The sequence below is a fragment of the Coregonus clupeaformis genome, chromosome 8 (assembly GCF_020615455.1).
Source record: "Coregonus clupeaformis isolate EN_2021a chromosome 8, ASM2061545v1, whole genome shotgun sequence".
Taxonomy (NCBI): Eukaryota; Metazoa; Chordata; class Actinopteri; order Salmoniformes; family Salmonidae; genus Coregonus; species Coregonus clupeaformis.
The window spans coordinates 13,036,431-13,050,734 of NC_059199.1; the positions used below are offsets into that span (position 1 = coordinate 13,036,431).

General features: G+C 43.4%; 1 protein-coding gene across 1 annotated transcript; it reads left to right on the top strand.

The window, feature by feature from the left end:
- The first annotated feature begins 1,030 nt into the window (after positions 1-1,030).
- Positions 1,031-14,109, top strand: LOC121571164 (excitatory amino acid transporter 3). The gene is made up of 12 exons (XM_041882499.2): positions 1,031-1,446; positions 7,502-7,642; positions 7,854-7,946; positions 8,047-8,161; positions 8,430-8,472; positions 8,693-8,803; positions 10,751-10,935; positions 11,452-11,559; positions 12,136-12,258; positions 12,475-12,669; positions 12,966-13,100; positions 13,447-14,109. Exons 1-12 carry the CDS (start codon positions 1,359-1,361, stop codon positions 13,679-13,681), a joined length of 1,572 nt encoding a protein of 523 aa, XP_041738433.2. The 5' UTR covers positions 1,031-1,358; the 3' UTR covers positions 13,682-14,109.
- The last annotated feature ends 195 nt before the right edge of the window (positions 14,110-14,304 follow it).

Consider the following 14,304-nt stretch of genomic DNA (forward strand, 5'->3'; position numbering starts at 1 on the left):
GTCTTGTTTTACAGGGTCAGCCATAGTAGTATGGCGCACCTGGAGCAAACTAGGATAAGTGCCTTGCTCAAGGGAACATCAACAGATTTTTCACTTAGTCGGCTCGGGATTCGAACCAGCAACCTTCCAGTTAATGGCCCAACGCTCTTAGCCCCTAGGCTACCTTCCGCCCAAGACGAGACCCTGGGGGTTATCATGCTCCAGAGGATGTCCCTGACGGACACCGCAGCGGGGGAGCAGAGCCCCGCAAACAGCCCCTCCACAGTCCAGACCCATGGAAGCCCATCCACTGTCCAGACCACCACTGATAGTCCGTCCCTCCGCTGTCCTGACCATCAGTAACCCCACTGAAGTGAAGATCACAGGCAGCCAGTCGCCTAACGCCTCCTCAGAAAGTCACTCCTCTGAAGGCATCGGAGGCAGCGGATCCTCCCGTAGTACCACGGGGAGCGTATTCAGTCGAAAAGGGCATTCTCCACAACAGCCCCACAGTGGACAGACTAGCACCCAGGTTTACATGGGGTGATATGGGGAGGATATTCATATATGCATGATATGTTTTTTAAATCAGTTTTGTTGATAGATTCTATAAATTATAGATTCTATAATATAGTTATTCCAGAATGATTAAATGTAATATATATTGAACATCTAAGAATTCTGTATAAAATCCACTATTAACTGTAATTTTAATTTAATACCATTCTAATTGAACGTTGAGAACATTATAACCAATCTCTAAACATTCTGCTGTCCTTATCATTTCATAACATTCTTCAGTATATATCTACTTGTGAGATACAGAATGTTTATTTTTATCCTAAAAGAATGAACTTAGTAATTGTAAAGAACTGTGAATTCGTAATTTATTTTTAGCTACGGGTCTTGTGTTATATATTCTTGTAGAATGCATTTTGGTGTTAGATGGTGTAAAGCTTAGGTGTCTAAGGCACAGTAGGTGGCAGTGTATTCTGGGAATGGAGCCTTCGTGTGTCCGTGAGGGAGGGACAGGATGTGTGTGTGGGATGGTGGTAGGTTGGAGGTAACCCTACGGATAAAAACCTGGTGATGTATCTCCCTCTATCTCATTCTCTGTCACACACACTTCTGCCTCACACACACACACAGAGACACACACAGGAGGCGGTTCTCTCCCTCTCCATCAGAAACAACTGACAGCCAGCCAGGAGAACTGCATCCTCTGGTTTGGTAGTTATAGCCGCAGCGTATACAGCTACTAGCCTCCTCTACTGCCTGCTTACATCTGTCAGCTGGCCGCCCGATACGTGGATCCTTTTGTGTCCGACTCCCATTGTGCCATCTATTGTGGGGGCTAAAGGAAACTGCCACCAGTTGACATGACGAAAGAACACAGGGGCTGGGACCTCAAAGGCTTGCTGAAGAGGAACTGGCTGCTGATTGCGACCATTGTGTCGGTGCTGTTAGGTAAGTGAAAGTGAAGCCCCCCTAACCCTATTGTCTGCGCTCTGCTTAGCGTGAAGAAGCCCTGCTTGATGCCTGTCTGTCTCCCCCCTCTCTCTCTCCTTGCTCTGTAGGTGGAGGTGCAATCCCCCCTTCTCTCTCTCTCTCTCTCTCTCTCTCTCTCTCTCTCTCTCTCTCTCTCTCTCTCTCTCTCTCTCTCTCTCTCTCTCTCTCTCTCTCTCTCTCTCTCTCTCTCTCTCTCTCTCTCTCTCTCTCTCTCTCTCTCTCTCTCTCTCTCTCTCTCTCTCTCCTGTCTGTTATTCTCCTATTTTGACACAGTTTTCATTGCTTTCTCTCCTGATGTTTTCCACTGCTGCAGTCCAGGCCTGGAGTCATCCATAAGCCTGTCTTGGTCCTATAAGGATGTGTAGGGCTGGGGGCTGGTTGATGAGAATAGTATAATGTGCATGCATGCGTGTGTTTGTTGTGTGTGCATAATGTCGGCTTGTGCATGCACCTGTGTGTGCACGTGTGTGCGCATGCACCTGTGTGTGCACGTGTGTGCGCATGCAGCTGTGAGGATGTTCGAAGATGGATGCAAACAGTGTGTGTGTGACTGTTCATTATATGTATGTGCACAGCGGTCTCTGCCACTGCTACGCTGATGCCCACTCTCCTACACGAGACAGGGTTCCCTGCACTGTGCTATGCTGTGCTGCCTCCCAGAGCTTGTCTCATTGCCCCAGTCAAATGTAACTAGACTGAACTGAGTTTAGGAAACCCTGCCGTATAGCACTAACCATTCTGCATGTGAGGTCCTGTCAATGTGATTCACTAATAGTGTGGCTCAGATATGGCCTATCCCACCAAAGCATATCTTGTGGCTTTTGATATTTATTTAAGGGATAATCAACTAGTGGCTGTGGAGTCCTGTGGAATAAGCTACGACACAGCCTAGTCGTGGTATAAACTACAATGTACTCCGTTATTGACATAGCAAAGGGTAATGATGGTGGTGGACAAATCATCCAACAATTCAGTGTTAATTATGGACCTTATTACTGTATTACGCCAAGAAGGATATTATTTAGGCTAGTTAGATTGATTCACACTGCCTTGTAACGTTGCCTGCGACCCATTGTTTTGGAAAAAACAGCCCACTGATTTTTAGGGCCCCTGTCACTGAATTGTCCTACCCTGTAACACTTTTTTTTGTGCTTGCTTGGCTGGATATTTATGATTTTATGGACTAAATGGACTTTGGCTCAGTGGCAGAATTATGTTTAATGCGTTTTAGAGGATGTCGACCCATTAAATGATAAATGCTGACTTTGAAGGGCCCTCCACAAGGATAACGCAATCTCTGCTTATGCATCTACCCACTGGGCACAGACGTCAATTCAACGTCTATTCCATGTTGGCTCAATGTAATTTCATTGAAATGACATGGAAACAATGTTGATTCAACCGTTGTGTGCCCAGTGGGTAGTTTCAGAATGTAAACACATAAACGTGTTTTGGTCCAAATGCATATGGCCAAATAGATAATCCATTCCTATTTTGATTTACCTTTCTTGGAGAAAAAATCTAATTTACAACATTGTAATAGTTGCCATGGAGAGGAGAGTTAATAGAGCCAATTGGGAGCTGAGAATCTTTAGGTGGCCATAGTAGTGTCCAATTGGAATTCTGGCCTAAGATTGAGTGTTCTGATTGAATGTTGATTGTTCATGAATTTCATCCCCAAAATTGCAGAATATGCCTTTAATTAACACAATTCTTTAAAAAGTGTAATGGAATCTTGAGTGACCACAGACAGTCAACACCTCATTTGGATTACATGCTGAGATGGGCACTCTGTCAGTCTGTAATTTGGTTGGTTTGCCATGTAATGCCTTAAACAGACACATAGTTCCACCATCAGATGTCACACTGTAATAGAAAACTAAGTTATATGGTCTTTTTTTATTATTATTAACACTAAAATATTCTGACACTTTTTACTGAAGCATACTGTAAATTATGATTCATTGTGGGAAAATGTTGTGGGCGGGGAAAGAATTGCTGTATTTCGAATGGTACTGTAATTCCACTCCACAGAACAGTACCGTACCCTATTGTTGGAGAGCCAAAAACCTTTTGACCACTAGTGGGTGCATGGTACTTTTGTTTCTGGCTCATTAGCATATTTTTGTGGTTTGCTATATTTGTTACACCCATGAGTTAGAATGCTGTACCAATTCTAATTCGTATGTGGTTATAGTGCCTCATCAATTTAAAATGTATAAGGGACAGATTGGAGTGGCAAGTCTTAAACCTTTAATGGTTGAGCATTTTGTCATTTCCTTCTGGTCTGTTTTGTCCTGTAGTTGCTGTCTGTTTGTAAGGCCTCTAGAAGTGCATATATTTATTAATATGTTTGTAAACACCTTACCTAGCAGCCCAACCTGGTCTCAGAGCTTTTCAGATTATTCTGTATGTAAATTCGAGACACTCAATTTAGTATGATATGTTACGTTTGGTATGGTTACATAAGACAGATGGTTACCAAAAAGGCAAAAATGAAAGGAGAGTGGTTGGTCGGGGTGGATGGATGGGCGTATAACGCGAACGTCTAGCATGATACAATTATAAAGTTGTCGGTGATGAGATACGAACTCTCAACCTTCGGATTGCTAGACTTTCACTTGACACGTTCGCGCTATTTTCAAATCTCATCACGGACAACTTTATCATTTTTGCTAATTAGCAACTTTTCAACTACTTACTACTTTTTAGCTACTTTGCAACTACACTGAACTAAAATATGAACGCAACATGTAAAGTATTGGTCCCATGTTTCATGAGCTGAAATAAAATATTCCAGAAATGTTCCATATGCACAAAAAGCTTATATCTCTCAAATGTTGAGCACAAATGTGCTTACATCCCTGTTAGTGAGCATTTCTCTTTTACCAAGATAATCCATCCACCTGACAGGTGTGGCATATCAAGAAGCTGATTAAACAGCATGATCATTACACAGGTGCACCTTTTGCTGGGGGCAATAAAAGGCCACTCAAAAATGTGCAGTTTTGTCACACAATACAATGCTACAGATGTCTCAAGTTTTGAGGGAGCGTACAATTGGCATGCTGACTGCAGGAATGTCCACCAGAGCTATTGCCAGAGAATGTAATGTTAATTTCTCTACCAAAAGTCGCCTCTAACATTGTTTTAGAGAATTTGGCAGTACGTCCAACCGCAGACCACGCCAGCCCAGGACCTCCACATCCAGCTTCTTCACGTGCGGGATTGTCTGAGACCAGCCACCCGGACAGCTAATGAAACTGAGGAGTATTTCTGTCTGTAATAAAGCCCTTTTGTGGGGAAAAACTCATTCTGATTGGCTGGGCCTGGCACCCCAGTGGGTGGGCCAATTCCTCCCAGGCCCACCCATGGCTGCGCCCCTGCCCAGTTATTGGAAATCCATAGATTAGGGCCTAATTTATTTATTTCTATTGACTGATTTCCTTATATGAACTGGAACTCAGTCAAATTGTTGAAATTGTTGCATAATGCGTTTATATTTTTGTTCAGTATACTTAGCTAACCCTTCCCTAAACCTAACCTAATTTGTAACATATCATACGTTTTGCAAATTTATAACATATTGTACGTTTTGCAAATTCGTAACATATAATACGAATTGTAATACGTAACATATATCATACGAAATGGGTGATGAACATCCACAAATTAATACATAACATATCATACTAAATGGAGTGTCTTGGATTTACATACAAAATGCTCTGAGACCAGTTTGCTGAGCAGCCAACCTGCTTGCACCAATCCCTTATAATTAGAGTAAAATACAAACCGCTCTCCTCAATGAATTTCATTAATTCATCCATTCCGATTATGGTAGAAATTACTTTTTTACAGTACAATACAGTCAATTGTATGATATTGCACTGTGTCATTACACAGTACTTGCTTCGATACAGTATTTATTTTACAGTAGGTGTACTGTAATATGAAATACAGAATCGTACTTGCCACCGAGCTGCCTGTAAGCTAGTGTCAAAATCACAGTAACCGCTTTACAGTGCACATAAAAGTTCACTACTACACTATGTGGCCCCTACTGCTGGCCATGCTTACTCTTTAGTAGCAAGGCAGCCCCTTTCATGCCACTTCTGTACTTACGTTATTACATGGGCGGGATTGTTGGACGTCAGCATGTATGTTTCATTCATAACCATAAGTTATTTAGCTTTGCCGTAATGCCAATAACTGTCCTGTTGTGGCTTGCTGCAAGATTTTACTCTCAACGGGGCCTGTATTGATAAATAGTCTCTGACTAGGAGTGCTGATCTAGGATCAGGTCCCCCCATATCTAACTCTTATTATTATCTAAACGACAAAACTGATCCTAGCACACATACTCCTTAAATACAGACCCAGATCTCAAGAAATGTACTGACTCATCTTTTAATTAAACCATGAAAACAGCATGGAGAGGGTTTACCATTTTGAAGGAATCACATTATTTTACATAAATTACCAGATATTTACATAGAAATTGTATGGTAAAATGGTGATTACATAATAATAACATATGAATCACTTGTTCGTTTCATAAAAATTAATCTGGGCTGGTGCATTGTCTATTTGGATTTATTTGGTTCTCAGTATGTCAACATGACCCATCCAGTAGCCCTCACAACCATGCCACCATTACCACAATCATCACCACTATTATCAACTTACCTGGTAAAATAAGGATTCAATAAATACATTTCGTTTTTTTAAATTACCACCACCACCATCATCATCACCACCATTACCACCATCCTCACCACCATCATCATCATCATTACCACCATCCTCACCACCACCACCATCATCATCATCATTACCACCATTACCACCATCCTCACCACCACCATCATTATCACCACCATTACCACCATCCTCACCACCACCATCATTATCACCACCATTACCACCATCCTCACCACCACCATCATTATCACCACCATTACCACCATCCTCACCACCACCATCATTATCACCACCATTACCACCATCCTCACCACCACCATCATTATCATCACCATTACCACCATCCTCACCACCACCATCATTATCACCACCATTACCACCATTACCACCATCCTCACCACCACCATCATCATCACCACCATTACCACCATCCTCACCACCACCATCATTATCACCACCATTACCACCATCCTCACCACCACCATCATTATCACCACCATTACCACCATCCTCACCACCACCATCATTATCATCACCATTACCACCATCCTCACCACCACCATCATTATCACCACCATTACCACCATCCTCACCACCACCACCACCATACACACCACCACCACCATCACCATCATTATCACCACCATTACTACCACCACCATCATAATCACCACCATTACTATCACCACCATTGCCACCACCACCAAACCACTGGTGTGGAACAACTTCTATACAGTACAATATACCATGAGGGTTTATTTTTAATTGATAACACACAGAGTGGGGAGGATACACTGTATGTGACGTTTATGGATGTTTATGGACGACCCCCCCTCCCCAGCGATGCACAATGAGCCTTATAAAAGGCAAGACACAATGACACTTATAAAAGCTGTTTAGCAGCTTACGGCTAAAGTGTTTTCCTCAATGTCACAACCTTAAACCCCTGTCATGAAACCCTGTGCAAGGCAAAAGTTATGTAACACCTTGCCCATAAACTACAAAGGAGAAGTCACACAGTCATAATACTGTGGTAGCCTACTTGACAGCTCTTAAATAATAGTTACGTTTACATTTTAATTTGACATGGCATGCAGGTCGAACACCAATGTTGTTCCTTTTGTCATTATTATATATCTCTCCCTCTCCCATTACATTTCCACAGTAAAAATGCTTCATATTCAGTGAATGGGTAGTGTGGGAACTGGGAACTAAACTTGTGATGTGTTGAACAAACCTTGTATTGAACTAACCTGCGTAAACCAACCTTATTCATCTCTTTCTCTGTCACTCTCTCTCTCTTTCTCAGGGATAGGCCTTGGGGTGGTGGTCAGGGAATATGCCTCTCTCTCCCACCTCGAAAAGCAGTATTTTGGATTCCCGGGAGATATCCTGATGCGGATGCTCAAGCTGGTCATCCTACCCCTCATCATCTCTAGCATGATAACCGGTAACTTGGGATGAATTGTATCTCAACAGCTCTATTTCAGTCACTCAGCACTATGTTTAATGAAGGGGGCCATCAGATAAGAATGGGCACAGATAAGATATCTTATTCAAAGACAACTAAAATAGTCCTAGTCATTGAGAGGACTTGTTGACAGACATGCTTCCTTTGGGTGAACAGGTCAATTGTTTCTCGGTCTTGTTTGTGTTCACAGGAGTGGCCGCCCTGGATTCGGATGTTTCCGGAAAGATAGGTTTGAGGGCTGTGGTTTATTACTTGTCCACCACCATCATTGCAGTCATTCTGGGTGAGTTAAAAGCACCTGGTCTCACTCCCTTTCAGCTGTTCCCCCATTTGTTATGAAGTGTGACATTTGAATATTGAATGATGGTTAACATGTTTTTCAGGTATTGCGTTGGTGATAACCATCAAACCTGGCGTCTCTCAGGAGGCAGAACACATCGACAGGACAGAGATCACAGAAAACGTCAACACAGTCGACACGCTACTGGATCTTGTCAGGTGACAGCTACACTTCCAGTGTTTCCCCTAGGATTATTGTCAGCAGCGGTGGCAAAGTTAGTGTGGGGGAGGGGAGGGGTGGCCGAACCGAACCAATTTAGCAACGGGGAAACACTGAATTTTACCATCATAATAGATGAACATGATATTTAGTTTGATAGAATTTCTATAAAGGCCCATTCTACATCAGTCAGAGATGCAGTGTATAACATTTCCACATTTGTCTCACATTGTTGACATCTCAACATTTGTCCCATTCCCTCCACAGAAACATGTTTCCTGAAAACATAGTACAGGCTTGTTTCCAACAGGTAAGAGTCATTGTCTTATTTGTACATTCAAGCTTACGGTCACTAGCCTGGTCCCAGATCTGTTTGTGCTGTCTTGTCAACTCTTATGAGAATTGGCAAGACAGCTCAAACAAATCTGGGGGGAGGCTATACAATCACTGCTCTGAGGAGAAAACATGATCCTACATTCAAAAATAACCATGTCAAATGTTACTATTTCAATTCAACCATGTCATTCCAGTACAAGACAATGCGCAAAGAGTTGGAACCCTCTAAAGTGAAGGTGAACACTACAACTACAATGTTCCCTCCTCTCTCTACCACTGTCATGGCAACCATTTTCCCCCCAGAGGTAGGTGTTACTGTTTCCATATGTTTATCCGCCTGTGTGTCAAGAGCTGTGATTTGATAGGACCGAAGCTGGCAAGCCCGGTCTTCTTTTTCTACTTGATTAGAGTTCATCAGATGTTTATCTATCCAATCACAATCTTTTGTGGTATGAAAATGTGCCCCATTTCAGTCTTTCTTCAGATGAGCTTTGGTGTGTCTACACCTGGTCACCCACATCGAGTGTGATGGCTATGACCACAGATCAACTTGTACAGTCGTGGTCAAAAGTTTTGAGAATGACACAAGTATTGGTCTTCACAAAGTTTGCTGCTTCAGGGTTTTTAGATATTTTTGTCAGATGTTACTATGGTATACTGAAGTATAATTACAAGCATTCCATAAGTGTCAACGGCTTTTATTGACAATTACATTAAGTTTATGCAAAGAGTCAATATTTGCAGTGTTGACCCTTCTTTTTCAAGACCTCTGCAATCCGCCCTGGCATGCTGTCAATTAACTTCTGGGCCACATCCTGACTGATGGCAGCCCATTCTTGCATAATCAATGCTTGGAGTTTGTCAGAATTTGTGGGTTTTTGTTTGTCCACCCGCCTCTTGAGGATTGACCACAAGCTCTCAATGGGATTAAGGTCTGGGGAGTTTCCTGGCCATGGACCCAACATTTCGATGTTTTGTTCCCCGAGCCACTTAGTTATCATTTTTGCCTTATGGCAAGGTGCTCCATCATGCTGGAAAAGGCATTGTCCGTCACCAAACTGTTCTTGGATGGTTGGGAGAAGTTGCTCTCGGAGGATGTGTTGGTACCATTCTTTATTCTTGGCTGTGTTCTTAGGCAAAATTGTGAGTGAGCCCACTCCCTTGGCTGAGAAGCAACCCCACACATGAATGGTCTCAGGATGCTTTACTGTTGGCATGACATAGGACTGATGGTAGCGCTCACCTTGTCTTCTCCGGACAAGCTTTTTTCCGGATGCCCCAAACAATCGGAAAGGGGATTCATCAGAGAAAATGACTTTACCCCAGTCCTCAACAGTCCAATCCCTGTACCTTTTGCAGAATATCAGTCTGTCCCTGATGTTTTTCCTGGAGAGAAGTTGCTTCCTCTCTGCCCTTCTTGACACCAGGCCATCCTCCAAAAGTCTTCGCCTCACTGTGCGTGCAGATGCACTCACACCTGCCTGCTGCCATTCCTGAGCAAGTTCTGCACTGGTGGTGCCCCGATCCTGCAGCTGAATCAACTTTAGGAGACGGTCCTGGCACTTGCTGGACTTTCTTGGTCGCCCTGAAGCCTTCTTCACAACAATTGAACCTCTCTCCTTGAAGTTATTGATGATCCGATAAATGGTTGATTTAGGTGCAATCTTACTAGCAGAAATATCCTTGCCTGTGAAGCCCTTTTTGTGCAAAGCAATGATGATGGCACGTGTTTCCTTGCAGGTAACCATGGTTAACAGAGGAAGAACAATGCTATTCTAACTCAATCAGCATGACAGTGTGATCTCCAGCCTTGTCCTCGTCAACACTCTCACCTGTGTTAACGAGAGAATCACTGACATGATGTCAGCTGGTCCTTTTGTGGCAGGGCTGAAATGCAGTGGAAATGTTTTTTGGGGATTAAGTTCATTTTCATGGCAAAGAGGGACTTTGCAATGAATTGCAATTCATCTGTTCACTCTTCATAACATTCTGTAGTATATGCAAATTGACATCATAAAAACTGAGGCAGCAGACTTTGTGAAAATTAATATGTGTCATTCTCAAAACTTTTGACCACGACTGTAGAACATTATAATGCCACTGTGTGGACAGGGGTCAATATGTTGTGTTCTGAGGAAAAAGCACAAGAAAATGGCTGTCGGCCCACTGAAACACAGTACTTCACCATTGGATGTTTTGACCAAAATCAATTTCTATTTTTATACTTGCTTCCTTATTTCTCCTCTCTGTAGAACATCACCAAGGACTATATGATAGTCGGGTCATATTCTGATGGGATCAACGTGCTGGGTCTCATCGTGTTCTGTGTGGCGTTCGGCCTCGTCATCGGCAAGATGGGTGAAAGGGGACGCATCCTGCTGGAGTTCTTTGATGCTTTAAACGAGGCCACCATGAGGCTAGTCCAGATTATCATGTGGTATGTAACTACAGGCCACCATGAGGCTAGTCCAGATTATCATGTGGTATGTAACCACAGGCCACCATGAGGCTAGTCCAGATTATCATGTGGTATGTAACCACAGGCCACCATGAGGCTAGTCCAGAATATCATGTGGTACGTATTGCTGAATTCTCGTGCTAGTTGGGACATTTTCAACTTGCTAACTGGTTGAACACGGCAAATGTATAACTACAACCAGCGTTTTCTAGGTCCGACTAGCACGTGAACGTGACATAAGTACAGTCTAGTCTACAGGCTATCTTTATGAATACTTTTTTTCTTCTTCTTCTTCTTCTTCTTCTTCTTCTTCTTCTTCTTAAAATTCACCCTGCATCTCACTTAGTTACACTAGAAATGTTTAGAATATTGTAGTTCACATGAGCTATTTTCTATGCTATTATATGAATATACTGTAGTTTTAATGCTATTCCAGTGGTGGAGGTGATGGTGGAAATGTTGATAGCATTAACATAACCATTGTTATTATTACAGCTACATGCCAGTGGGGATACTCTTCCTCATCGCTGCCAAGATCATTGAGGTAGAAGACTGGGAGATCTTCAGGAAGTTGGGCCTGTACATGGTGACAGTGTTGAGTGGGTGAGCCTGAACCAGCATTCTCTCTCTCTCTCTCTCTCTCTCTCTCTCTCTCTCTCTCTCTCTCTCTCTCTCTCTCTCTCTCTCTCTCTCTCTCTCTCTCTCTCTCCACAACAATGGTAGATTTATAGCTGGCATTAGGGTCCAGTTTTTCTGCAAAGGTACTGTAAAAGCTATCTCTGTCCCGGCACAGATAAGAACCAAGGACATTTAAAACTGCTCAACCTGCAGATGCGGTAATGAGGCCTTTAGCGAACGCCTGTCCAACCGTAAATTTCCCGGACAGAATTATGCTTCTGGGTGACCAGGAAAATTATTCTTCAGAGTCTAGTGAGGGGGAACGCAGTCCTGTGAGTCCTAAATGGCACCCCGTACCCTATATAGTGCACTACTTTGACCAGAAGCCTATGGACTATAAAGGGAGTAGGGTGCCATTTGGGATTCAGCCTTGGTTATTCTGTTATTATAAACTGGAGGAGAAGAGTTTTAGTCCCCAGTTAACCCCAGGGGTTAGTCAGCTATTTCTTACAATGAGTCAAAATCAAACACTTTTTTGTAATGTTTTACTTTTCTCCTCAGCCTAGCTATCCACTCTACCATTTTTCTGCCGCTGATCTACTTTGTCATCGTGAGGAAGAACCCGTATACCTTTGCCTTGGGGATGGCCCAGGCACTGGTCACTGCTCTTATGATCTCTTCCAGGTAAGCCTCAGTCACTATTGGGGATCATACAATATGTTGTATATATCAAAGTATAGCAGTAATGGCTGACATATCTATTTATTAATCCATTAATATAAAACATCTATCTATCCAATCCATCCATCTGTCTGTTCTTCCATCCATCCGTCCAATTATCCACCTACCCATCCAATCATCCATCCATCCTTCTTTAACCTAAATGCTACCTCTCTCTAGCTCTGCCACCCTGCCTGTCACCTTCCGCTGTGCCGAAGAGAACCTCCGGATCGACAAGAGGATCACCCGCTTCGTGTTGCCCGTGGGCGCCACCATCAACATGGACGGTACGGCTCTCTACGAGGCGGTCGCTGCCATCTTCATTGCCCAGCTCAACGACTACGATCTTGATGTGGGTCAGATTGTCACCATCAGGCAAGTCACCAACACCCTGGGTTGTCAGGAGATTGTGTATTCTATGTACTCATTTTAGGCAGGTGAAAGTGTCATAGCATATTTATAATCAGATGGAAAGTATTTGGTGGTCTCAGACTTCAGCTGCTCAGAATGAGTATGCCACTAAGTGATGTAAGGAAAAACGTATTTGTGTGTGACAAAACTGACTTCACACTGGAAACTCAACCATAATCAAGCATCAAGTTAATGACCTAATAATATGTCAAGGTAAGGGAATTGCAAAGATGGTAATTGACTGTTTCCTCTGATTTCAGTATAACAGCAACTGTAGCCAGCATCGGAGCCGCCGGTGTACCTAACGCTGGCTTTGTTACCATGGTGATTGTTCTGACTGCCGTTGGACTACCGGCAAATGATGTCACTTTAATTATTGCTGTGGATTGGCTGCTGTGAGTAATACCTTGAGTGAAATATTGTCAAGAGAAAATATTGTTTTAGTGATGAATACAATGGTGTGACGTTTTAAAGGTAGACTCAGCAATATAACATCACCATACGCAGTGGAGACAACAACAAAAACATACAGTAAATCTGCCAAGACTGTCACTACATTCTCTTCTCAATTTGTGCCATCCCTTAAACAATGCCCAGGAGGGGCAGTCTTGGCAGATTACATTTGGTTCTTGTATGATGACTGTACGCAGGAAGTTGACCCGCAGTGTATCATATTGCAAAGTCTTCAGTATCTTTAACTAACTGATTATCACAACGGACAATGTTCACTCACCATTTCAGAGACCGCTTCCGCACCATGATCAACGTGCTGGGGGATGCCTATGGAGCTGGCATCGTCCAGAAGCTGTCCATGCGGGAGCTGGAGAGGATGGACGTCACCTCGGACGTGACCAACCCCTTCGCCCCGGAGACCAGGCTGGATGACGAGGAGTGTGACAAGAAGTCCTACGTCAACGGTGGCTTCACCATCGACAAAACCGACGCCATCTCCTTCACCGAGATCTCCCAGTTTTAGGAGGAAAGGGAGGGGGGGGGTGGGGAGCAAAGAAGTGCCATTGCTGCTAGATGTTTAGCCTGGTGGTTCCGTCCTGTTTGTAGCTTGGTTCTAGATCTGTTTGTGCTGTCTTGCCAACACCAATGTTCATTGTCACGTCTAGCACAAACAGATCTGCGACCAACATTTCCTGTTGCTGCAGGATTATTGCTGCAGGATTATTTTCCTGCTGTAGCACACTGGCTCAAATTAAGATCCTACATCTGTAGCAATATCAGCCACCACCATCTGTTCACTCTTGATGCTCTTTCCAGCACTGTCCCCGATTATCAGCGGAAATCCTCAGCAGCCCTTAAAATGAGCTCTGCTGTATTTGAAATGGCACCCTATTCCCTAACTAGGCCCTGGTCTAAAGTAGTGCACTATGTAGGGAATAGGGTGCATGCCCTAACTAGGCCCTGGTCTAAAGTAGTGCACTATGTAGGGAATAGGGTGCATTCCCTAACTAGGCCCTGGTCTAAAGTAGTGCACTGTGTAGGGAATAGGGTGCATTCCCTAACTAGGCCCTGGTCTAAAGTAGTGCACTATGTAGCGAATAGGGTGCCCCTTCGGACGGACCCATTCTCTCTTTAACCAAAAGAGCT